Source organism: Cnephaeus nilssonii (assembly GCF_951640355.1).
Source record: "Cnephaeus nilssonii genome assembly, chromosome: 6".
NCBI classification, from domain to species: domain Eukaryota; kingdom Metazoa; phylum Chordata; class Mammalia; order Chiroptera; family Vespertilionidae; genus Cnephaeus; species Cnephaeus nilssonii.
The window spans coordinates 43,711,700-43,737,742 of record NC_137077.1 but is presented as its reverse complement, the minus strand read 5'-3'; the positions used below and the strand labels follow the sequence as shown (position 1 = coordinate 43,737,742).

General features: G+C 39.5%; 1 protein-coding gene across 1 annotated transcript in view; it reads left to right on the top strand.

The window, feature by feature from the left end:
• The window catches only part of NELL2 (neural EGFL like 2), a gene marked incomplete at its 3' end in the record, with an annotated part of 320,606 nt that overhangs the window by 204,993 nt on the left and 89,570 nt on the right, over window positions 1-26,043 (top strand). The window contains exons 14-15 of the mRNA XM_079775779.1: window positions 19,719-19,841; window positions 22,422-22,517. Coding sequence (XP_079631905.1) covers window positions 19,719-19,841; window positions 22,422-22,517 — 219 coding nt within the window. The remainder of the gene's footprint in view (window positions 1-19,718; window positions 19,842-22,421; window positions 22,518-26,043) is intronic.

Here is a 26,043-nt window from a genome sequence, read left to right as displayed (position 1 = left end):
TGTATGAGGAAAGTAACCTTTTAACCCAGAAGTTCCAGAGAGAGTTGCCAATGTATTATTTTATTGTATGTGCCCAATTCATCTCTGAAATGTGGCTACCTGGTATTAATATATGTGACTATGAATGTGACATCTTTATATTTCCAAATCAACCTACCTCTGACATCTCTGTCGCTCTTGCCTCTGATTCATTACTGCAGGGGCCACACAACCCTTTATCCTCTTCCTAAATACAATATTTCTTTAACTGGGTTTTCATCTTTCAATCCTCTAAAAGTCCATCTGGTTTTAGATAATTCTATTGACTGGATAATCCTATCAGTAGGAAAAATGTTTTCGATAAACTTAAAAAAAATTCTCCTGAGAAGACTTCCAAGTGATTTTTTAAAAGATACATTAAACTCTGCCAACCCCATATTCAATTCCAGTTAATATGCTGGAACTGAAATTATATCCTTTCATGCTTCAATTTGACAGTGACAATTTAGGCCATTTGTGTAGAAATAATTCTCACTTACAAGTAAAATTAATAAAGTAGAATGCAATTATATTATTGGACTCCTTTTTACCCAAGTGTAGATATGCTTTATATAATATCATGTCTCTTGAAATATAATTGCATTAAAATAAAAGCCTGATATTATACAGCTATTCTACATTGACTAGAGAAACTGTTAGTCTTATCCCTCAACTGCATATTTACTAGCCTCCAAACCTAGAGAATTTCAAATTTAGAGTTATGAAGTGTGATGAAAGGCATAAAGAGGGGGGAAAGCTCTTTAATCTGAAGAATGCATTGATCCAATTCATATTTATTGAAAACCTGCTCTGGGCTGGGCACAATGCATATCATACAATTCTTGCTCTTACTGATGCTACCATCTTGAGTGGGGGGGTTAGGTTAGAAGACTAATAAGCCACTGGATGAATATTACCAAAGGCTAAATATTTGCTATGAAAGAATGTGATAGAGGCCAGTATTGGGGACCTCCTTAAATTATGTGATCAGATAGGGCCTCACTGGAGCCACGAGAGGAAGGGCCTGGGTATGAACATTATAGGTGTAGAAATCAGCAGGTTCAACAATCCCCAAACACAGTGCGGACCAATAATAGAGGGCAGGTCTCAAAGCTGGGAGAGTTATATGGAACCCAATAGAATTAGAGGTTGGAATAACACATTTTTAAAAATTTTATTTTTCTATTACAGTTTACATTCAGCATTATTTTGTATTAGTTTCAGGTGTACAGCATAGTGGCTAGACAGCCATACAGCACTTTACAAAGTGTCCCCCCTGATATTCCCAGTACTCAACTGGTACCATACATAGTTACTGTCTATAACTAACAACTGTTGACTATATTGCCTAATACCATTTATTGACTATATTTTCTCTTTACATCCCCATGACTATTTTATAACTGCCAACCTGTACTTCTCAATCCCTTCACCTTTTCCACCCAGTCCCCTCAACCCCCTCCCCTCTGGTAGCCATCAGTCTGTTCTCTGTATCTCTGAGTCTGATTCTGTTTTGTCTGTTTGTTTATTTAATCCCCCCAATCTCAGCTTGCGTGAGAACACATTTTGACTTGGATTGTGTCACATTGCAAGTGGCTAAGTGGTTTGCTATTCTCTACATATGAGTGGGTCTGCTGCAGTTTTCTAGCAACCACAGGATGACTGCAAAGTCTAAAACCTTCAGAGACAATTTACGGATTTACCATTACTTTCACTTCCAAAAGTGATACTACAATACCCATTACATGATTTAACCTTGCATGCTGTTATAGTTTGAATTAAGTACATTAAGATAGAAAGTGTATGCGGAGATTGTACCCTTATCTTTACTCATCCTTCTGGATATTCATATGGCACTTCCATGTTGATATTTGGATAGCACTTATTTACTCTATTTTTTTTTTACAAAGAAAAAAGAATATTAAATTAAAAAGTTAAGAAGGGCCCAACTTTGTTGTGTCCCTATGCAATGAGGAACTCTGTTTCAAGTCACTGTGTCCTTGAATTGCAAATCAGCCCTATTTACTCATCTCTGTGTTTCATTGCTGAGCACATTCAACACTGATTAGCAAGTGCATGTCCTTTGCTTTTGACCTCCTCACCCATTTATTCATCAGTTTCTGCTGCTGATGCCAAACTATGTTAGAACATGTGAACCAATAAGGACATGATTAGTTCCATTTAAAGATAATCAGCCTTCCGGTATGGTTTCCAGCAATATATTAGAGCAGGAACTACTTATGTGCAAAATCAAAATCATTTGGTTATTAATGTACTTATATTAACATATGGGTGTTATTTATAGGGAGAAAAAAGTGTGTTCTTTGAATCTGTTTGCAAAAAGAGTTTCTACTACTTTCTCCTAAGTGGCCGATTTTTAATGCTATGTTTAAACTACACAATGTGCTAATCTGAGTCTTAAATTGGGAATTTGAGAACTGTCCTTTACAAAAAAGGGGATTGGGGTTAAGATATATCAGTGGCAAGGATGTCCCTGTGCCTTTTTACTTTTTATTCTGACAGCCTACCTGTAATTTGTGAAGGATTTTGATGGCAGACACACTCAGAGCAATCAACTATGACAATCGTTTGTGTCTATATGTATTCTCAAGGGTCTTTACAGTTGAAAGGAGATAAGTAACAAGTTTGGTGTACAGCACACCACTCAGGACTAGGATTTGGGCGGATGCTTTATTCATTTGTCTCTTGACATCTGCTTTTCTATGAAGTAGTCTGCGCATCTTTAAAACTAGTGAGGACACATTCTTGATTTAAAGCAAAACTTTATTAAAAAGTTTTACATTTCAATGCAAAAAAATTATGCCAAAGCAGAATGGATACAGACTACTTGAATTTGCTAAGTAATAAATGCCTATTTAGATTTGGGCTTTAATTGTTAAATGTTTATTTAGAAAGATACTGCCCAAAATATGTAGGCAGAAATTTTTAGTGGATTGACAAGAAAAACAGTTCTGAATTTCATAAAGCGGTCACCAGGGAGATGGTGTAGTCAGCAGCAGTGATTACAGCAGGTAATTGTGTCATTCCCCTGTTACAGACCACTGAATCTGATGAGCAGGGGACAGACCAGCTGTCACACCTGTTTGCTTTCACGTTCTGGGGATTTACAAAATCACACTAGGACTCACGTCTGGTGAATGAAAGGAAAACAAAAATAAACTAAAATTAAAAGTATTGCAGCTTTTATAGACTTTTCTAGAAAACAAAAGGTATAAATTTCTTTAAAGTTGAAAGTTAACATGCGCATTTATCTTCTTCGTGTTTGCTTCTTGTCATCAAAGGCTATTGGGTTGGAAGTAAATACAACTAAGATCCAGTTCTGCTGTTTATTAACTGTGATGTTGAATTAGTCATTTAATCTTCTCGAGCCTCAGTTTCTCTATGTGATTCATAAAAAAATTGGTGAAGGGTACAGTCTCTGAAGCCCAATTTCCTTTGTAAAATTCTGTTTCTACTGAGAATAAACTCTTTTAGGTGTTATAGATACACCAGCGACCAAAATAGGGTTTCCGCCCTCATGAAACGTATATTCTAGTGAAGAAGATAGACCATCAATACATAAGCAAGTCATTTTATTTTATTTAAAAGATGTATTTTATTGATTTTTGACAGAGAGGAAGGGAGAAGGATAGAGAGTTAGAAACATCAATGAGAGAGAAACATCGATCAGCTGCCTCCTGCACACCTCCTACTGGGGATGTGCCCGCAACCAAGGTACATGCCCTTGACTGGAATCAAACCTGGGTCCCTTGAGTCTGCAGGCTGATGCTCTATTCACTGAGCCAAACCAGTTAGGGCAGCAAGCCATTTTGTATAGTTTAATGTTAGCTGCAGGAAGATGCTGTGGAGAAGGAACTCAGGTGAGGAAGAAGTCTGAGACAGAGCCTCTCTGAGGGGGTGCCCTGGGAGCAGAGGCCTGGAATAAGTGAGCAAGCGAACCATGAAAAAGTGGGCTAAGCATCTCAAGAGGAGGGGACAGCAAAATGTTTTGTCTGTTGAAGGAAGGCAGAGAGGCGAGTGTAGCGGGAAAAGGAGAGGAGTAGAAGGTGACTTCGTGGAGGCACACTGAGGCCACGGCAAGGACTGTGGATTTTATCCAAAATGTGAAGAGAGTCCAGGGAACAGTTGAAAGCAGAGAGATGCCATGATCTAGTTTAAGCTTCGAAAGGATCATTCTGCCTGCTGTATGAAATAAGAAGGCTACAGGGGGCTACGTTTGCACTTCAACAGAATAGATTCAACTATCTTGGTATATGTATGGCCATTTTTATTTATCCATTTTTTAAAATATGTTTTTATTGATTTTAGAGAGAGGGGAAGGGAGAGGTATATAGAGAGAAACATCAATGAGAGAGAAGCACCAATCAGCTTCCTCCTACACACTCTCTACTGGAGATCCAGCCAGCAACCCAGGTGTGTGCCCTGACTGGGAACTGAACCCGTGACCTCTTGGTTCATGGGTCAACATTCAACCACTGTGCCACCCTGGCCAGGCATTCATGTCCACTTTTAAAAAATCGTGTATTTAATAGGGACCTTTTTTTTTGAAGAGTTGTTAGAGAAAAATAATGATTACAATTGAGATTCTTTTGATGTTTTAATTACCTTTGAGTTTCATTTTTCCTTAGATAATGTAGAAGTGGCAGAAGTATTCACAAAGGAGAAAAAAATGCTAATTTTCTTTGTGTGGGCATGCTTGAGTTTTTCAACCCAATTCAGGATAGATTTTGAGATATAATAATGTATTGCTAGACTTGATTAAACACAGAAATGTGAATACTATCCTAGCTATTTTTTTCCTCTAAAATAGTTGAATAGGGGTATAAAGAGGAGAGTTCAGGAGCATAAATCCAATTAGACCTGAAGAAAAGCCTTTCGTTGCGCATATTCAGCATCCAGGCCAGAAGCTTCTTATAACATTTTAGAGGGAATTTTTGCTTCTCTTGGCATATCATGCGAAACTGATTTACTTTCTAAGTGCATGAAAACATTCAGTCAACAAACATAAATGGAGCATTAATTTGCGGCCAGGCACTCTGCCAAACACTCAGTACATAACCGGGGTACCTGCAGGAAGTATGGCGGTGATCACAGGCTTGACTAGGGAGCGAGGCTCTCCTCCTAAGGCTGCCTTTACCCATCAGAACTACATTCTCTCTTTACCTTGATGTCTTGGGTGGCTAGGGAGGTGGTTGGTAATCAACATGGCAGGGCTACCTCCACTTTAACCATTCATTGTTATGTAAATTGGGGATATAACAGCAAAATGCATCCTCCTTGTCCTCAAGGAGATCACAACCTAGAAGCAAAGATCCATCAGTAGATAGATAGCTGTAATTCAGGGTGCTCGGTACTATGATAGAGGGGGCAGGGCAAGCAGAGGACACACATTAGGCAAAGATGCTGAGCCATGAAAATGGTGAGGTAGTGGCAGAGGGAATGGGGATTTAGAGGAAGAGGACAAATCAATCTCTGTGCGTACACACTTTCTGTTTCCAAAATAAAACTATGATTAACATCAGTATTGTACTTTTCCTAGCGTTCAGGTATTCGTAAATATATATAATTAAATCATTTCCACCTTCTCTTCTAGAGAATTCTGTTTCCAGTCATGATCTCATCATTTTGTTTTGCCCAGCTCTGGGACTTGTAAGAATGGTCAGAGTCCACCTTCAAAATAATCATTTTGATTTAGTGTCTTAGTCTGTTCAGTCTGCTATAACAAAAATGCCATAGACTGGGGGGCTTAAGCAACAAACATTTATTTCTTATAGTTTGGAGGCTGGAAGGCCAAGATCAAGGCGCTGGCAGATTTGGTGAGAGACTGATTCCTGGTTCAGACATGGTCTTCTCGCTGTGTCCTCACAAGGCAGACAGGGATCTTTTTCAGAGGGGCTCTGATCCCATTCATGTGGGCTGTACTCTCATGATTAATCACTTCCCACAGGGCCCACCTCTGTGGGGATTAGGCTCCAACCTAGGAATATGGATAGACGCAAACATTCAGTCCATTACATTTAGTTTATCACTTTGTCTTGAGGCACAATGGATTGGGATGAAGGATGGAGAGTGCAGAGGCCAGATTGGCAGGCAGAGGAGCAGGACCAGCCAGTGAAGAAGGGGTCAGTCTGCCCCAGAGACCCAGCAGGTAGTGCTGCCAGCATTCTTTGGTGGCTGCAGATCTTTCCCAGGTCACCTTCCTGCCTTTCTCCTTTTGTCCACTTTACCTTCAAGGGACATTCTGAAGAGTGAATGGACTTGATCACTCATGGGTAGACATGTGGAAAACATTTAAATCACAATAAAAGAGGGAGGCTTTCAATGCACTTAGGTGCCAGTTGTAGGAGATCTGGGCCCCAGAGAAAGGAGGAGGGTGGGATAAGAGCGGTGAGTATAAAGAGCAGGTATTTTCCCCAGAGCAGGACATGGCCGATTATAATTAAAGTATGTACTTGCGGTCGAGAAGATTATAAGTTACTGTGTTTTTTTAAATGTAATTGATACTGTGGAATAATAAAAGCAAAATGAGTGAATTGGAAAGGAGTGTCAATACAGCTTGCAATCCAGAAACAAGGGCAAGAAACTGAGATGTAAGAAGACAAGTAGTGAAACGAGGAGGGAAAGTAAAGGTAGTTAGGACCACAATCCATCCCCATTTGTTGTTATTCAGCTGTTCCTCAAGCTGTCATCTTGTCTTGACTTCTATTCACATTCAAGCAGCAATCTGATTGGGATCCCAGGGGCCAAAGGCTTAAGGAGAGATAGTGGGGAGAAGGGATGAGTTGTCAGCTCACTGAGGTGGGGTGCTCCGGATTCAGGGAAAGTGAATGATGAGTCGGCAGATTAAAGTCTTTCTCAAGATCCTGTGGACACTTTCGGTGATTCCTGGGGCAAGCACTCCTCTCTGTGAGAAATAGTGAGAACAGAATTGCTGCCTTTGAAGGAAACTCATCATGTAAAAGTGATTCTGAATGAGGTGTAGAATAAAAGCCATTTCAAATTCTTGAAAATCATATATTATATAAAAGGAAGAGGCACTCTAACCATATCATCAGAAGAGAAAATCCTTTTTAGATTTTAAAAGAGATGGCTTTCTAAATGACAAAAAAAAAATTTACTGTTCTCTTAAATTGATTCCTACCACTCCAAAACTAAACAAAACACAGGTACAAATTCATCACCAACTTGCTACCTAATATCTATATATACCTAGTCCATATGCATTTTATATATGTGTGCACACATATAATACCTTCATACAAATGCATATATATATATATATATATATATATATATATATACATGCCCACACAAATAAACACTTATGTTTATTATTTTATGTAAAACAACATCTATAAATGTCTTGAGGGTAAAGATTCTGCTTTATTCATCTAACAATCATGAGTCTTACATAAGCATAACAGAACTGAACACATTTATAAAACCAATAAACACATTGCAAACAAACATTAAAGGATATTAGGCCTAAAATGTCAGAGGTAAATTAAATGCTCTGAAGCACACAGTAAACACAGAAGTATGAAATAAAAGTGCACAAAAGATATATATATATATATATATATATATATATATATATATATATTTATATATATATATATATATATATCTCAAGGATATTAAAGAAGAATATGTAATTTGGAATAGAAAATAGTCTTGTATCTTATATTTTGTGTGATAGAGACTCAAATAACATGCTCTAAAAGAGATGAATTCTGTAATGAACCTCATTTTAAAAATTAACTTTCGCTTATATGGGAAATCTAAAGAACAAAATAAATGAACAAACAAAATTGAGACAGTGTCATAGACACAGAGAACAGACTGATGGTTGCCAGAGGGGAGGGGTGTTAGAGGACTGGGTGAAAATGATGAAAACATTAATAAGTACAAATTGGTAGTTAAAAAATATTCATGGGGATGTAAAGTATAGCTATAAGGAATATAGTCAATAATATTGTGGTAACTATGTGTGGTGCCAGGTGGGTACTGGAAATATGGGTGAGTGGGGGACACTTTGTAAAGATTGTCTAACCACTATGCCATGCACTTGAAAATAATACAAAATAATATTGAATGTAAAATGTAATTGAAAAACAAAATTTTAATTAAAAAATAAGAATAAATATAAAATAAAATGAAGTCCCAAAGTGAAAAAGTTAATGGCATTCCTTGCCCCATAGTCCCAACCCTTTAAAATCTGAGAAATCATTTTATTTTCTGTAAATTGGAAGGCAAAAGATTAGAATACAGTGTCTGCTTCAAGTGTGGAAACCTTCTAAAATGCATTCAGAAGACTGGGTTTGAATACTGTGGTTGTTTTTCTTGGATAATCGTATATTTCAGAAGTTCCCTTTTATATTGCATTTGATCTTGTGATAGTTTTTACTGGTATAGTTTGTTGACTGTTCTCTCTGGTCTTACTTTTAAATTTTTTATATATTTTTATTGATTTCAGAGGAAGGAAGGGAGATGGAGAGATAGAAACATAAATGATGAGAGAGAATCATCAATTGGTTGCCTCTTGCATGACCCCTACTGGGAATCGAGCATGTACCCTGACCAGTAATCAAACCATGACCTCCTGGTTCATGTGTCAATTCTCAACCACTGAGCGACACCTGCCAGGCTCTCTGGTCTTATTTTTTGCAGATATTAAAGCAGGCAGGCCTCAGAACTGTCAATGAAATAATAGATCACATGGGGTTAGGTAGGGGTGATTTTATTCACCAAGAGAGGTTTTTTATTAGCTTAGTGAAAGCCTTTCCCTTCTTTCAAATAAATGTCAACAAATGGAAAAACATGCCTGTTACTAAATTTAGGGGCAGCGCTAATATGAAAACATCAGCAACCTTGAACTTTTGTCTTGGTGAAGTTAACCATCACGATCTCTTAAGCAATGCACAGGTACTGCTCTAAATGTAAACTCTCAGGTTTGTTGCATGGATTTTTGATGAGTACAATGAACTCCAGATGTTTAACACTTGGAGACATGTAAACGTTTGATTTTCTACAGATTGAAGCCTGACCATTATCCATTTGTTCACATTTAACAAGTGCCTAAAATGTGTCAGGTGTCATGGCAATAATGGAGGATTCAAAGATCTGGAGTAGAAATTCCCCGTTTCAAGGCGTGTCCTGAGGGAGTGGGTAAAAGAATTAACAGTCCCTGTCAGTGTGATAGGGCTATGTAATGCTAACTCATGGAGCATTCACCTGCGCTAGGATTATTCTGAGTGCTTTCCAGACATTGCCTCATTCAAGCCTTGCAACTCTATACAAAACATACAGATACACAATCCCTTATCTGCAGTTTCAAACTTAGAACACTCCAGACAGCTTAAATGTTTATTTTTAAAATTAATTTGATAGCAAAGTTTGATCTGAGGTAATGCTATTTCTCATCTCTCTCCACTTTGGTATGAATAGTTATACTTTTACTACAGAAATATTTGTTTGATTACTGAGTACTGCCCCAGATCCTGCTGGAGATTTTATTCTTATACTATTAGTAGGTGCATTTATCAGAGGAGAAAACTGTGATTTAGAGGGATTAAGTAATTTTGCCCACAATCTGACAGCTAATAAAAGGCAGAGTCAGGATTTGAACTGAGGTAGCCTGGCTCCAAAGTCCTTAATCTTTGTTACACATTCTGGCTTTTAAATGTTATGATGCGATTAAGCACAAGGCTCTATGGGCTCTATGGGGCTCATCTAAATTAGACAGAGAGTTTTAAGGAAGATTTTCTGAAGAAGAGGGCATTGCTTGATTTGAGTGGGAGAGGAATAGGAGAGTTAGACGAAGATAGTGGGGAAGGGCAAAAAGCAGGCACACATATGTGAAATGTACAGAGATTGGCTGGTATGATACTTGGCCTTTAGTAGTGACTCAATAAATGATACTAATAAAATAACTCACTAGGGGAGTTGTAAATGATGCAGTTTGGTAAGAGCAAATGGTCATAATGAAAGTCTTCATGAGTCAGTCTTCACAGTGATAAGCATTCAGTGTCTATTTGCTTTTTTCCTCTTTCCCTTCTCCTCTTCCTCTTCTCCCTTGTCTTCCTCCTTAACCTTTTGCTTCACCACAGTCTCAATGATTTTATGGTACATAAAAACAAAAGTGTGTCACTTAAAAAAAAGGGTAAGAGAAAATTGGGGGGAGAAAGAGAAGAAATCGTACTTTATTTGAAAAGTTATTCTGGCCCTAGCCAGTTTGTTTAGGGGTTAGAGCATTGGCCCTTGGACTGAAGGGTTCTGGGTTCAATTCTGGTCAAGGGTATGTACCTTGGTTGCAGGCTCTATCCCTGGCCCCAGTCAGGATGCGTGGGGGAGACAACCAATCAATGTGTCTCTCTCATGTCGAAGTTTCTGTCTCTCTATCTCTCCCCTCCCTTTCACTCTCTCTAAAAATCAATGGAAAAAATACCCTTGGATAAGGATTAACAACAACAACAAAAATTTATTCTGATAATTGTTTGGGGATGGAACAAAACTGAGGTAATGTTGCCATCATGAGGCTATACAGTAATCCAAAGGATATATTTTAGATTTGGGCAAATGTACAGCAGTGGGGATGAAGATGGGGGATGGAAATGAGAACTGCCCAGAAAGTACTAGTAGAATCCAGATGAATAGGACCTTGAATGTGGTGTGTGGGAGGAAGGACAGAGAAGTCTTTGGTGGCTCCCAGATTCCTGGCTGGAGAGGAAGAAAGGCCTAAGGATAGATTTAGGTGTCTATTCATCTGTGGATGTGAAATCTGAGGATGTTCTTTCCTGATGACCTGAAGGGTTTTTTTGTGTGAAGTTGTTGATGGAATTATGTGTGGAGAACAAAGAAGTGAAGATGGGGCAGGCATTTGAATAAAGAGCAGCATAGCCACTGAGGGGAGTGGGAGAGAATGCAGGAGATTTACTGATTGTCAGATTGTCGCTATAGTAACTCAACTATTTTGCATTAGCAGGTCCCTCTGAATGTTTTGCATGTTAGATTGAGACACACACTTTTTAGTGATTGGTTCATTCTTTAACAAATATTCAGTGGAGACCAATTTTGTTCCACTCATTCTATTGGATGTTGAGGGCAATTGATGAGTTAGACACAGGGGGTTACCATTCTAGGTGGTTATCTAACAGACAGATTTTGAGTGGAGAGTGTTTACTCAGTTTATTGTCACCATCAGTAGAGAAAATTCAACTTCCTATATGATTTATATTTTTATATTTTGACTTCTTAATTCTATTGTCTACTTTGCCATAAAAAACAATCCAAAACAAGAATAACAAAATCCCTAAAACTAAGAAGCCCTCTAACTTCTATTCAACTCACCACCATACTTCCCAGTCACCCAGATTTGAAACCTGAGTTGTTTTAAATGCCTTCTTCTCCTTGGCTTAAAAATTGATTCACTGTAGGACCGTCAGTTCTGTGTCTAAATCTGTCCCTCTTTCTCCATCACTTTGTTCATTCTACCTCGGGGCCTCTACTCAACACAGTTTCATTCCACAAAAGCATAGGGACTGGGATACATAAAAGGAGTATATATAATCCCTTCCTTAAAGGGATCTGAATCTTATGATTTTGGTCTTAGCTTCCCAATTATTCTTCCAGTGTCATCTAGTACTTCCTATGCTGCACATGTACATACTCAGCACAGTGATAAGCATTCAGTGTCTGTCCATTTGCTTTCTTCCCCTTTCCCTTCTCCTCTTCCTCTTCTCCCTTCTCTTCCTCCTTAACCTTTTGCTTCACCTCAGTCTCAATTCTCCATAATAATCTAACCCTGACTGTAAAGAGAGAAGAATAAAAGGGAGAAATATTTAAAAAGACAGAGAAATGCTACCTTGCTAACATGGGACACCCACTTTCCTGTTAATTTCCCCAAAAACCAACTCTAATTTTATCATGCCGCATGATAAATTTATAGTACAGCTGGAAGTGGTGTTCATTACCCACCAGATAGAATCATGTGGTGTTCCTGACCCCACCCACACTTACTGTGACTATTTCCTTCAGTCTTCTCCTTGGCCAGCTCAAGCACTTCATGGCCCTGCCAACCCTATGCTTTCCTCTTCGCACCTGTGTTCTCTCTCCATGGGATGCTCTTTCCCATCTTCACCCTTTTTTTCTGTTAAAACCATTGCTGTCTTTCAAGACCCACTTGCTTGGCCTGTTTCCTACATAATACTTTCCCAGACCCCTGTCAGTCCTCATCAATTCCTCTTTAAGCCTCTTTGCTTATAGCTCGTAGTTTTTTAAAACACTGAAAGCAAACCTTGGCCTTGTCACTTCCTAACTATATGATGTTGGGCAAGATAGGTATTTGCTGTAAGAAAGCTCTGTGTTCCCGTTGGTACAATAGGAATTATGCTAGCACCTCCCTGAAAAGATTTTTGTGACCACCGAAGGGGTCACCAGGTGATTTGGTGCTCTAGTCTGTAGCATGTAGTGAGCACTCGGGAATTAGCTGCTGCCATTGCTGTGACTATTATTACTATTTTCTCTTTAGAGCACTAAACATCTTCTACAGTATATCACAGTTCTCTGTTCACATCACCGGCCCTCCACTAGGTCAAAAGTCCCCGAGCTCACAAGCCCCAGTCGGGATCCTTCGCATCCCCCAGAGCATGGCACTCTTGGAGCAGGAGCCTGGGCAGCGGGCTTGCAGAGGGTACATGTAAATCGTCTGGCTGACAGTCACAAGAATGTTGTTGCCCGACAGTGTGTTCAGACAGAAACTTATGTCACAAAACACGAAATAAAACAAAAGTTTTCACCATAAAATCAGAATTTAGATTACCTTATACGATGACTGTCAGGGTTCAGAAGAAATGAGAATGTGCTTTGGTTGTTAAAATTCTTGATCAAACGAGGATTAGACAGGAAGCTGAGCATACCAGTGGGAAGACTAGAAGAAAGTAAACCAGGCATGTCCGAGGGAAGCACTCTGAACCGATTTCTAGTTGCCAAACAAACGGAAGAATAACAAGAAGTATTGAATCGGTGTGGTCAGTGAACAGGAAACTTGAGCCGTGAGCAAAAAATATGTAGGTATTAAAAATGAGATTCAGTGGGTTTGCTGCTAATGAGGACATTGAGCAGGTTTAAAGAATCATTTCCTAGCTACTTTAATGGTGTTAAAAATAGATGTCTGTTAAAATGACATTGTAGTAAATAGATTTTTCTCTGTAATAGAAAATGAGTAAGTAAGGAATCATAAGAAACAAAATGAATGAGTAAGTATGATGGCAGTCATTTCTTTCTTGATGTAACCAGTGAAAGTAATGGCATTTTGGAAACCAGCAAAATGTTCAAAATGTATTTGATTTCGGAAAAGATTAGGAAGAGGCCAAATTCTGTGAGACATTTAGGTTTTCTCCACAGAACTAAATTAGAAAAGAGGATATTATGTGGCTAGTAAAGGCAAAATAAATTTCCCCACAGGTGTAGATAAAGTAGATGAGAAGGTAACTAATATTTATCTCGTATCTATTATTTGCCAGGGTCTTTACATTCATCATTGAAGTTTATTCTTCACAGAGCTCCCTAATATGGGTCCTCATTTCCTCATTTTAGACTTGGAAAGATTGGCTAACTTTTCCAGGGCCACAGAACTAGGACAAAATGAAAGTTAACATTAGGCTTGTCTGGAAATCAAATATATATATACTGTGTCATTCTGCCTCCCTGCTATTGCTTGCTCAGACAGTGTATCATTTTCTCATTTTCTTTTCTACTTTATCCTTCCTATTTACTTAGGGTCCCAGAGCAGAACAGTGATAGAGGGAGTTTTAAACCAGTTAATGAATTGTAACAGTATTTCCTAAAAAATCAGTAATCATTAGGGCATCAATATTTTGATTGCAGGGATTTGTGTTGCTGGTGGCAACGAGCACCATGTCTTCATGTGCCAGACCACTAAGTACCTGAGGAAGGAAAAGGGAGAAGGGAGGAAAGAGTCACAGTTCTTTTTTATAGGCCCACACACTACCTAGGAATTGTTCAGTTGTAATATAGGACATTCTGTAAACTCAGTTTGTACTCATTTTGAAAAGCTCTGCTGTAGAGTAACCATGTTGTGACTGTACTAAGGAGCTGAGGACAAGTCCTAAGAGTTGTTTACTTGGTCAGAATAGAGACGGCATCTTTCAGCTGAGGACTCACAGTTGTTGTCTTTCTTTATGGAATAAAACCAGAGGTCTCGGTATTGCAGACCCTTGGGCTGTCTTGTTCTGATGCTCCTCATAGGCCAGTGCAGATAACTACATGTTTTGGTGGGGACACATGTGGATGAAATTCATTTATGATATGTAGAAATAGAAGGGGAACATGACTAAGCAGCTGAACATCTTTGAGACAAACCATTTGCAATGTATAATTTGATGATGCTATTATAAGCTCCTCACGTTTAATCTACACTTCTTTGAGCCTTCTTGATTATTCAGTCTTAAGTCTGTGGGTGCTTGTTCTTAGGTTCCTAATAATCAGATAAGAGGTCAGACCAGAGATAGTTGGTTGCTATGTTTAGAACCATATCCTGCCACATTTGAAGAGAGAATTTAGTCAATGTATATCTATATTCCAGGAACCTCTTTGGCCAGGAAAAGTGAAACAGCTTTCTTTGTAGAACTTACACCTGTGTGTTATAATAGCTGCTGTTTTCCCCACATTCCTAGATTTGGACAGAGAAGAAGAAGCAGTATAGACAATATAAATCTTTTTTTTTTTTTAAATCCTCACCCAAGAATATATTTTTATCTAATTCCAGCCAGGGCAAGTAATTCTTGAATTCTCACCTGACGCAACCAGCAATGACTTTCTCCTTTGATCTTTGTAACCCTCTTTAGACAAAATACTATTTTAGTATTTCTTATAATGAAGCCAGTACCAAAGGCATTTGTGTTTTTGTCTTATCTTTCCAACCAAACTATAAGCTTTTTGAGAGTAGCTACTATTTATAACTAACTTTTTATCTTAAGAAGATTCTAATATATAATAGATATTGAAGAAAAAGTATTTAATTGATATGTAGATGTATGTAAATAATTACTGTTTACTATTTTTGTAATATTTGCATTTTGTATCATAGTGAAATTCTTGAACAGAACATGTGCTACTCTAGACAGTACATTCATTCTGAAAACAGCTTAATATTAATACCAAATTTAAAGCTCAATTTAGGTCAGGCTATATGTTCTTATGACTGATGACATGTTGGGTGTGGAGTCTCAAAATGGTTTTACATACATTAACCCTTTGCACTCGCTTGCTTTTTTCTTGATTCCTTTATTCTAATGCTAACTGTGTCGAGTCACACTCGACATCCGAGTGCAAAAGGTTAATTCACCCAGGTTAGGAGTTAATCACTGAAACTAAGCAATTAGTTAAGTATTATTGTTATAATAGAGGACCAGCGCGTGATTGAAATCAAGCAAGGAGGCGCCCTGCCTCCTGCCTCCCACCTCCCACCACTGGGAGGAGGCGCCCCACTTACCACCTCCTCGTGTGGCCACCTGCATGTGCCTCACTGCACATGCAGCCTCCTGCTGATCAGTCGTTGCGGTGTGACGGTGTCATGACCATTAGCATATTAGCTCTTTATTATATAGGATATAACATTTGCATTTAGGTGAATCTAAATGTGTATATTGCATCTATCTATCTACATATATATATATATATATATATGTATACATCCTACATAATAAAAGGGTAATATGCAAATTAACCATCACTCCGCTACGCCCACGATTGGGCCGGCGGGAGGCACGAGTGGCGGGACTCGGGGTGGCCGGGGTGGCTGATTGGGCCGGCGGGAGGAGCGGGGGGCGGGGACTTGTGAGTCCCCGCCCCCTGCGCTTCCAGCTGGCATGATCGGCCGCTGCGCCGCTGAGCGGGGATCAATGGGGCCAGCGGAAGGCGCGGGCAGCGGGGACTCACGAGTCCCTGACCCCCGATCCTCCTGCCGGCGTGATTTGCCGCTGCGCCGCTGAGCGGGGACCGCCCGCGCCTCCCGCCGGCACGATTGGCCACCGTGCCACTGAGCAGGGACTGATGGGGCCTGTGGAAGGCGCGGGCAGTGGGGCCTCGCGAGTCCCCGCCCCCCGCGCCTCCCGCCAGCGTGATTGGCCACCGCGCCGCTGAGTGGGGACTGATGGGGCTGGCAGAAGGCGCGGGTGGCGGGACTCTGGGTGGCCGATCATGCCAGCGAGAGGCGCTCTGATCGGCGGGTGGCCAGAGCCAAGGCCTGGGTCCCAGGTGGCCAGAGGAAAACTGGTGCTGGCGGAAAACTGGTGCTGGCAGCCAGGTGAAGGAAGGTCTATTGCACGAATCTTCGTGCAACGGGCTTCTAGTATATATATATTCACATGTACATACACACATATCTATATGTATAAAACCCTAATATGCAAATAGACCGAACGGTGGAACAACTGGCTGCTATAACGTGCTCTGACCACCAGGGGGTATGCGCAGAACATGCCGGGCATTGGCAGCAGTCAGCAGAGTGTGGAACATGGTGGGCGTCAGCCGTGGCTGGATGGTGGAGCAGGTGAGCAGGGGGTGCCAGACTAAAGGCGGGGCCTGTCGCTGTCATCAGGGTGAACCTCTGGTGGTTACTGAAAATTCTTTGCTCCCGCACACTGCGGTCCCACCCAGTGCTCGCACCCACTGTTGGCTCTGGCCCTACTCGCACCCGCAGCCAGTGCCAGAGCCACTGCTTGCACCCGCTGCCGGTGCCTGGCACTGGCCCTGATCTCTCTGCTCCCTCAGCGGGTGCAAGTGGTGGCTGCTGGCCCCGATTGCCCCTGAGGACCTCTCTGCCTCCCCCTGCTCCTGTGGGGTGATCAGGGCAGCAGCCACCGCTTGATCCTGTTGAAGGCGCCAGCCCTGGCCCTGCTTGCACCCGCTGCTGGCGCTGGCCCCAATCCCTCCGCACCATCAGCAGGTGCAAGTGGGGCTGGTGCCATCAGCACGTGGGAGCCTTGGCAGTGGAAGCGGGGCTGCCGGCAGACAGGGGACCGGGGGCTGCAGCGGGTGGGGCCAGGTTGGTGTGTGGAGGATGGGCCAAGACCCGCCCCTGTGCCTACCGCAGCCTTGTGGCCCACAGCCTGCCAGTTTTGGCCGGTCCCCATAGGCCACACTGAGGGTCCTCACCGGTGCAAGAATCCATGCACTGGGCCTCTAGTAAAATATAATTACAGAGCCTTGTATATGGGGCCAGGAAAACAGACAGCAGCCCCTAACTCTGCAGGAGAGGGAGAATAAGTCACATAAAATATAACATTTTAGTGATGTCTTTCAAAGCGGTAAGAATTTCCCAGGAGACTCATGGGGCAGGCACATCAGGCATAGGGAACAGTATGTGTCAAGGTGCCAATGGATTTCAAAACTTGGAAACTATCTTTACCCTTGAATTGTTTAAGAGCACACTCACTCATTTCAGTGACTCTGAGAGTCAGTGACAACAGAAAAAAACAAATCCCGGTTGTGTAATTATTTAATGTTTATTGAACACTATCGTACTCATCACTAAACTGAATCTTTTAAGGCCCTACCTCCACCCAGTGAGTGCCTTCTAATGAATAAGACAGCTGAGATAGGGATGAAAGCAGCATCTAATCAATCGGCAGCTGTCTAAAGGGGCCTGTGGCCCTCCATATAGAGGCTTATCGATGCAGTGCTGCACTTTGAGTTGTGCTGGGGTCAAGTTGGCAGCAGGTGTGGATTTATTTTGCTTCAGACAGCTGAACTCAAGGTAGGGGGCTGCCTGTTCTGGTGCCTGGAAATTTTATGGTGGTCCAAGCGTAGCCCCAGTTAGGAAACCCGTGTGTGATCCAGCTGTTTTCTAAGCTGCCATCAATACGTGTGGATTCATAAAAACTATGAAATGTTCTGATACCAGATAATCAGAGCGAAACTTTATACAATTTGGGGAAGTTCAGTCAGAAATTTTGAGAAGAAAATAAATATCTCTTCATGCAATTATAAAACCTTACTGATTGAAATCCCTCTTTCCTATGAAAAATTATAGGGAATAATCTCTAAGATTATTACAGGGCTATAGTTAAAATTGTCAAAATTTTGTGCTTATGTGACACAGGACATATCATTTTGAAATATTTATCTTTTTTAAAAAACAAAACACAGAGAATTCTATTTTATTAGTTGAAATAAGTCTAATCTCAACTGTATATGCCAAAAGAATTTTTTTTTCAAAATTCCAGGTATAGTATTATTATGACATATTGTCTAGAATACAAAGAGTTCTAAAATGAAAGGTAATTATTTATTTTTGCCTTGATGGTTTACATTAGTGATTTTCACCAGTGTGCTGCAAGAATTTTTAAAACATGCAATACTTTTTTAGTCAGGGCTACTGATCTCTTTTCCCTTAAATTGTTAAATGGAAAAATGACAACAGCCAACATGACAATAGCCATCCATGATGAATGAATCAAAATGATACCTATTTTTTTTGTCAGATTGGCAAAAAATAGAATGTATTTTTGTTGTGCGTCAGAATTATAGTAATTAGTTTATGTGTGCCATGAGATGAAAAAGGTTGAAAATCTCTGGTTTACATCATAGTGAATTAATAGCTTGCCCAATATAAGCATATTAAAATACATATTTAATTTTTAAATATTATTTTAAAAATAATATTTATATAAGAGACTGAGTAATAAATAAGGATTTTGGATGTCTGAACTAATTTGTGTGCATTTTTCACTTATATTTTATTTCTACTTGTCTTGATTTTGATGTTAGATCTGTTTCCTTTCTCATATTCCCTGTACTTATTCCTTACATTTACATTTTTGCTGAACACTGAGCTGCAGTTCTGAAGTTATAATATTCCTGTGAACTGGGGCAGGCTACTTAAGCATGCTGAGCCACCACCGACTCATCTTTAAAATGGTGAAAATGATGTTGGTCCTGACTCCCTTCCAGGGGTCCTGGAGGATCAAATGCTTTCTTGCTTACAAAAATGTCAAGCAACACACAGTTAAAGGGAGTATCATATTGATTGTATATTTTAAAGTTTATATTTGTTCGTATTATAAAGACAGGTTTGCCTTAGGTAAGAGAAGTCTGGTAGTATCTTTGCAGGAGGAGGGAACTTACTCAGGAGGTCAGATGTTTCTCTTGCAGTTTGCATATGCATCTTTACGCCTGCAAGTGTGGATGTGGGTGTTAACTGCACCTCACTCCCAAAGCTTCAACTCCATTATCCTGGAGGTCACAATTCGGAGCAATGCAATTTCACATTCTTTCCTGTCACCCTTCTCATGCTACAGGAAAGACTTAGGTGGCAGATGTGTTTAATGAGAATAACTCCCGAAATCTTAACCACAGAGACCATACAGAGCTAGCTTTGGGATCTACTTCTGAGAATTCATCCCCACCCTTACTTCTTCTCTCTCTCTATTCCTTCCATCCATGGGCCATTTGTCCAATCCTTTTGCAATCAAGGTTTGTGGATGTGTGAACTACATATGTACTTCAAGAGGAGTGTACAGTACTTTAAAATATATGTTATTCCTTAATATGTAATTTGTGTATACCTGTTTGGAACAGATACTATATAGCAACCAAGATGCAGGTACAGTTTGAAAATTTATCTCTGAGTAACAAAATTGTATTCCTCATTTCAGAACATGATGAGTGTGTCACAAATCAGCACAACTGTGATGAAAATGCTCTGTGCTTCAATACTGTCGGAGGACACAACTGTGTTTGCAAACCAGGCTATACGGGGAATGGAACCACGTGCAAAGGTAAAAGGTTTCAATGCCAACACCTCTTCCTTTAGGAATAATGTAAGCCATCTTTACCTCCCTCCACCCCTTCTCATCACTGTTACCTACCTCCTGTGCACTATCCACACACATTGAGAACGTTGCAGTGTGGCTCATAGTCTTCCTTCTGGTTACATCAGTGGTTAATTGGCCAAATTGTTCAACAACTTTGACTTCATGTTCCTTGACCTCAACCACAGTGGTTTTCATCTCTATTCCTCTAGCAGATCACATCCTGGACATTTTATTGTCTGAACCCAAGTCCCTCTGCTTCCAGTTTGCCTACAACTCTTGAACTTCAATTTTTCTGACCCTCCATTTTCATTCTATTTACCAGTCTCCTTCTAGGTTAAGGTTTTTTTTGTTGTTTGTTTTTGTTTGCTTGTTTGTTTGTTTTGTTTTGTTTTTAGTCCAAACATGACCATCTTATTTTTTTTTGGCAGCAGTGTGTTCAACTGTGAAATATTTGTATTTTGAGCCAGTCTTGCGGTTTTTCTTTTCTGCCTAATCTCTTGAGCTGTTGATAGTAATTAACTGGGCATTTTAGATCTCTACATTTTATAGTTTACCATTTTAGGTCCTTTGCCGATACCAAACAGTAATTCTTTTAAATGTCCTGTTGAGCTCCGATTTTCATTTCCATCAGTGGCTATTCCAGCTACAGTTCACCACCAAATGGTAATTCACTCTTTCACCAATGCCCTCTGTTCCTTCATCGGATGAGCTTACCGCCTACTTCATTAGGGAAAGAAAGGTTCCATTTTGGAACCTCCGCCATCTCCCATAGGATAAAGTCCATATTCATTATTATGTCATATAGATTTATTTTCGATTTGTCTAATTTAGGCATTTTAAGCTTCAAACTGCCCATTTTTAAAATGTACTTTGTCCATCATCCTGGAGTTTATTAAAATCAATTTGCTACAACACTATGTGTGTGTGGAGGAAGTAACAGGTGGCTGTTAATGCAGTGGCCTGTGAGCATGGGTCTTAAGACCTGGTCTACTGAAATACATGGGATGCAAATATGGACCAGAGGATTACTCTGGTTTGTGAAAGTCCATGGAAATCTTTGATTTAGAGCAAGAATGTCAAACTCAAAGGCTAACACTGGCCAAATAAACAAGGTTTAATTTTATGTGGGCCACAAAAAAGCAAAAGCTTCAATTTTCTTAGAAATGTAGGTTTATATAGATAGAGACATGCTGAACATGAAGGGCTGAAATAAATGAGTAATCCTTAACATAAAATAATAGAGCATTTTAATAAAAATTAATATTTTTCTTGAACATTAACTTACCAGACAATGGATAACTGCACAAATTAATAAATGTAACGCAAATAACCTATTTTTCTTGCTCTCCAAAAGCGAAATATTTCCTGTTGTGCACACCAAACAAGTCAGTCCAAGACTAATGATGTGGCAATTGGCTGCTAAAATATTTGCTGCTAGTATTAGTGGAGAGAAATGGTGTGCCTGAGTGTAAGGCACATAAGGGAAATGAATGCAACACGATTATAGTAATCAGTCATTAGCAAAGGTTGTAGTTTGTTATTAAAATTATGTATAACAGGATATTGTAAAAATTAAGTTACAAAATTTTTATTAAAATGTTTCTTACATGCTGTTACATTGGCTGGGCCACAAAAATATTCGTTATGGGCCGCATGCGGCCCGCAGGCCACGAGTTTGACATGCTTGATTTAGAACATTGTGGAAAAGACCCCGTGAATGTAACGAGCTGGTCTAGTTCATCTGTGACAGATCTTGCCAGGCTGAGGGAATAGCCTCTGAGCCTCACAGAGCCAAAGAATTTGCTAAAGGGGCAGTGAGCTCAGTCTCATACATATTGTTTTTCTCACCTTCTTTGAAGGAAGCACATCTCCAAACATCACCTTTACAATGGCTCAGACCTTGACTATTTTTTTCTACTCACTTGCAAATCCACTCTAAGACAACAGGCTATACAGTTTCTTTGCTTGTGGTCCTGGATCCTGACCTATGCTTAGCATGGGGATGCAAGACTCTTTCTGAAGACAACTACAGCAGTCTTCTTACTCTTGGCTAACTCATCACCAGGCTTGATTTAAACCTTCTTGAAAGCTGGGGCATTTCTCTAATATTTTGGCACTTTGGCCAGTATGTGGAATGATCAGATCCTCATAGGATTTAGTCATTTCCTATTTTCTTATTGTTTTCTCTAGACAGTGGTTTGCTCCTTAAGAAAACTACATTTTTAGGTTTGATTTAAAGCTGCATTATTATAATGATGTGAAATCCTAATTCTAATTCATTTGCTGTTGTGTAAGGTTACATTTAAAAAAAAAACAAACAGAAAGTTAAGTATTTTATTTTACAGGTGAAATTTTTTTCTTAACATTGGAAAGAACATTGTTTTAGAAATGATACTGTTTGGAAAATATTGTGTGAATCTGAAATTAGAATAGCACTTATAATTTGGTGTCCACATCTCTAAGGGAATAAAGAAAAGCTGGATTTAGAGCATCTTGAACTACTTACTTCTAAAGTGCTAAAGTCATGTATCTGAATTATTTTAGCATTTTGCAAAGATGGCTGTAGGAATGGAGGAGCTTGTATTGCTGCTAATGTGTGTGCCTGCCCACAAGGCTTCACCGGGCCCAGCTGTGAAACAGGTAAGAGTATCATTCCATCTGCTAGAAAATGAATTTTTGCACTAATGTACCAAAGTAATCCATGAGGAAAATACTGTTTCGTGTGGGCTCTCAGAGCATGGAGCTATTAATAAGGAAGTGCTAAGAGGGAAGAAAGAAGAGGGAGGGAGGAGAGAGGAGGGAGGGGTCTCAGTGATGCATATTCACTAGGTAGTTCCCCAATCTGACTCTAAGGAGGTTTTGCAGCTATTGTAACTAGAAGCATATTAAACATTTTCAGCACGATATGTGGGATTGCCCAGGATTTTATATGTCACAATTTATTTTACTAATTTAGAGCTCATTTTTTCCTGGAATCTATCTAACTATATCAAAATGTAGACTTCAAGCTCATGGCCAACTCACATCCTAGGACACATTACCTTCTGCATTCACATTTGAGAATTTTTAATAAATCTTTACCTGGCCCAATCAATATTCATTTATTGCTTATTTACAAAATATTTAAAGTTTTCTACTCATTTAATCATTTCTCATCTAAGTCCATTCTACCTACTCTTTCTGATGGATACTAATACTAGAAACTTAAAAAAAAATATTTTTTAATTCTTTATTGTTTAAGCAGGCGTCCTCAAACTATGGCCCGCGGGCCACATGCGGGTGTTTTTGCCATTTTGTTTTTTTACTTCAAAATAAGATATGTGCAGTGTGCATAGGAATTTGTTCATAGTTTTTTTTAAACTATAGTCTGGCCCTCCAACGGTCTGAGGGACAGTGAACTGGCCCCCTGTTTAAAAAGTTTGAGGACCCCTGGTTTAAAGTATTACATATAGTATTACATATGTCTCCTTTTCCCTACATTGACCTCTCCCTGGCCACCTCCTCCGGCACATGCCCTCACCCTCCTAGTGTCTGTGTCCATTGGTTATGCTTATATGCATGCATACAAGTCCTTTGGTTGATCTTTGACTGCCCCCCCCACCTCCCGCCTTCCCTCTGAAGTTTGACAGTCTGTTAGATGCTTCCCTGTCTCTGGATCATCAGTTTATGTTGTTCATTATATTCCACTAATGAGTAAGATCATGTGATATTTATTTTTCTCCGACTGACTTATTTCACTTAGCATATGCTCTCCAGGTCCATCCATGCTGTTGCAAATGGTAAGAAATCCTTCTTTTTTACAGCAGCATAGTATTCCATTGTGTAGATGTACCACAATTTTTTAATCCACTCATCTGCTTATTTGGGCACTTAGGCTGTTTCCAAATCTTAGCTATTGTAAATCATGTTGCTATGAACATAAGGGTGCATATATCCTTTCTGATTGGTGTTTCTTGGGATATATTCCTAGAAGTAGGATTACTGGGTCAAATGGAAGTTCCATTTTTAATTTTTTGAGGAAACGTCATACTGTTTTTCCACAGTGGCTGCACCAGTCTGCATTCCCACCAGCACTGCACAAGGGTTCCTTTTTCTCTACATCCTCACCAGCACTTGTTTGTCGATTTGTTGATGATAGCCATTCTGACAGGTGTGAGATGGTACCTCATTGTTGTTTTGATTTGCATCTCTTGGATGATTAGTGACTTTGAGCATGTTTTCATATGTCTCTTGGCCTTCTGTATGTCTACTTTTGAAAAGTGTCTATTTAAGTCCTTTACCCATTTTTTTATTGGATTTTTTATCTTCCCTTTTTTAAGATGTATGAGTTCCCTATAAATTTTGGAGATTAGGCCCTTATCGGATATAACATTGGCAAATATGTTCTCCCATGCATTGGGCTTTCTTGTTATTTTGTTGATGGTTTCTTTTGGTGTGCAGAAGTTTTTGTATATTGGTATAGTCCCATTTGTTTATTTTATCCTTATTTTTCATTGTCCTAGGAGCTGTATCGGTAAAGATATTGCTACAACATAGGTCAGATATTTTGCTGCCTATGTATTCTTCTAAGATTTTTATGATTTCCTTCTTACATTTAAGTCCTTTATCCATTTTGAGTTTATTTTTATGTATGGTGTAAGTTGGTGGTCTAGTTTCATATTTTTGCATGTGTCTGTCCAATTTTCTCAATACCATTTATTGAAGAGATTGTCTTGACTCTATTGTATGCTCTTGCCTCTTTTGTCAAATATTAATTTAGTATAATGGCTTGGGTCAATTTTTGGGTTCTCTGTTCTGTTCCATTGGTCTATATGTCTGTTCTTGTGCCAGTACCAGGCAGTTTTGAGAACAGTGGCTTGATATCTGGTATTGTGATCCCTCCAACTTTGTTATTTTTTCTCCAGATTGCTGTGGCTATTCGGGGTCTTTTTTTATTCCATATGAATGTTTGGAGAGTTTATTCTAGGTCTGTGAAATATGCCATTGGTATTTTAATGGGGATTGCATTAAATCTATAGATTGCTTTGGGTAGTATAGACATTTTAATTTTGTTGCTTCTACCAATCCATTAACATGGTATATTCTTCTATTTGTTTATGTCTTCTTCTAGCTCTTTTTTCAGTGTCCTATAGTTTTCTGAGTACAGGTCTTTTACCTCCTTAGTTAAGTTTATTCCTAGATATCTTAATATTTTTGGTGCAATGGTAAATGGGATTTTTTTGTTTGTTTGTTTCTCTTTCTGTGAGTACATTATTGGTGTAAAAAAACATAGATTTCTGGGTGTTAATTTTGTATCCTACTACATTGCTGAATTCACATATTAAATCTAGTAGTATTTTGATGGAGTCTTTAGGGTTTTCTATGTTAAAAACATATTTTAAAAAATACACATAGTTTATATATAGCTTATGACCCCAAGTAAGATGTTTCTTCAGTTGAAAATATACTTTGAGAATTAAAAGAGTGTTTTGATAGTAGGTCCTAATGAAAATCATGTTAGTAGTCGTCTTGATTACTCTGGGTCAAGTGGGTTCTACCAGCAGATGACCTCAGAAAGTCTGGTTATAATCCCCAGGAGAGAGCTGCTGCCAGCAGCGCCTGGTGGTTTCCATCTCAGGGCGCTTCCCACAAATCTGAGTGCCATAGAAGCAGTGCACATCTTGCCTTGATCCTACTTGCAAAGTCATCTGGTTTAATAAAAACACTGACTGGTCAGGGTGTGAGACAGAAAATGTTCTGCTCCATTTGTGAAGTGAGCATTTTGCTGAACAGGTACTGCCACTGTTCACAGAAGGATGCTCACAAGAGGGCTTGCATTACTAGATCATTTCTTTCTACAAGTTCCTCTTTGTGGTGCTTTTCAAACTTCAATTAGTTACAAAGGTTTCTAATAGAAAACACATAGTGACTATCTTAATTCGTGGTACTCTTTCTTACAGGGATCAGGCATTCCCAAGCTCATCGTGCATGTAAATCACCCATAGAGCTTGTTAACTTGTTTAAAATACAGATTTCTGCCTGGCCAGTGTTGCACAGTGGTTGAGCATAGACCCATGAACCAGAAGATCTCAGTTTGATTCCAGGTCAGATCACAGGCCCAGTCTAAGCTCGATCTCCAGTACAGGAGGCAGCCAATCAATGATTCTCATCATTAATGTGTCTCCCT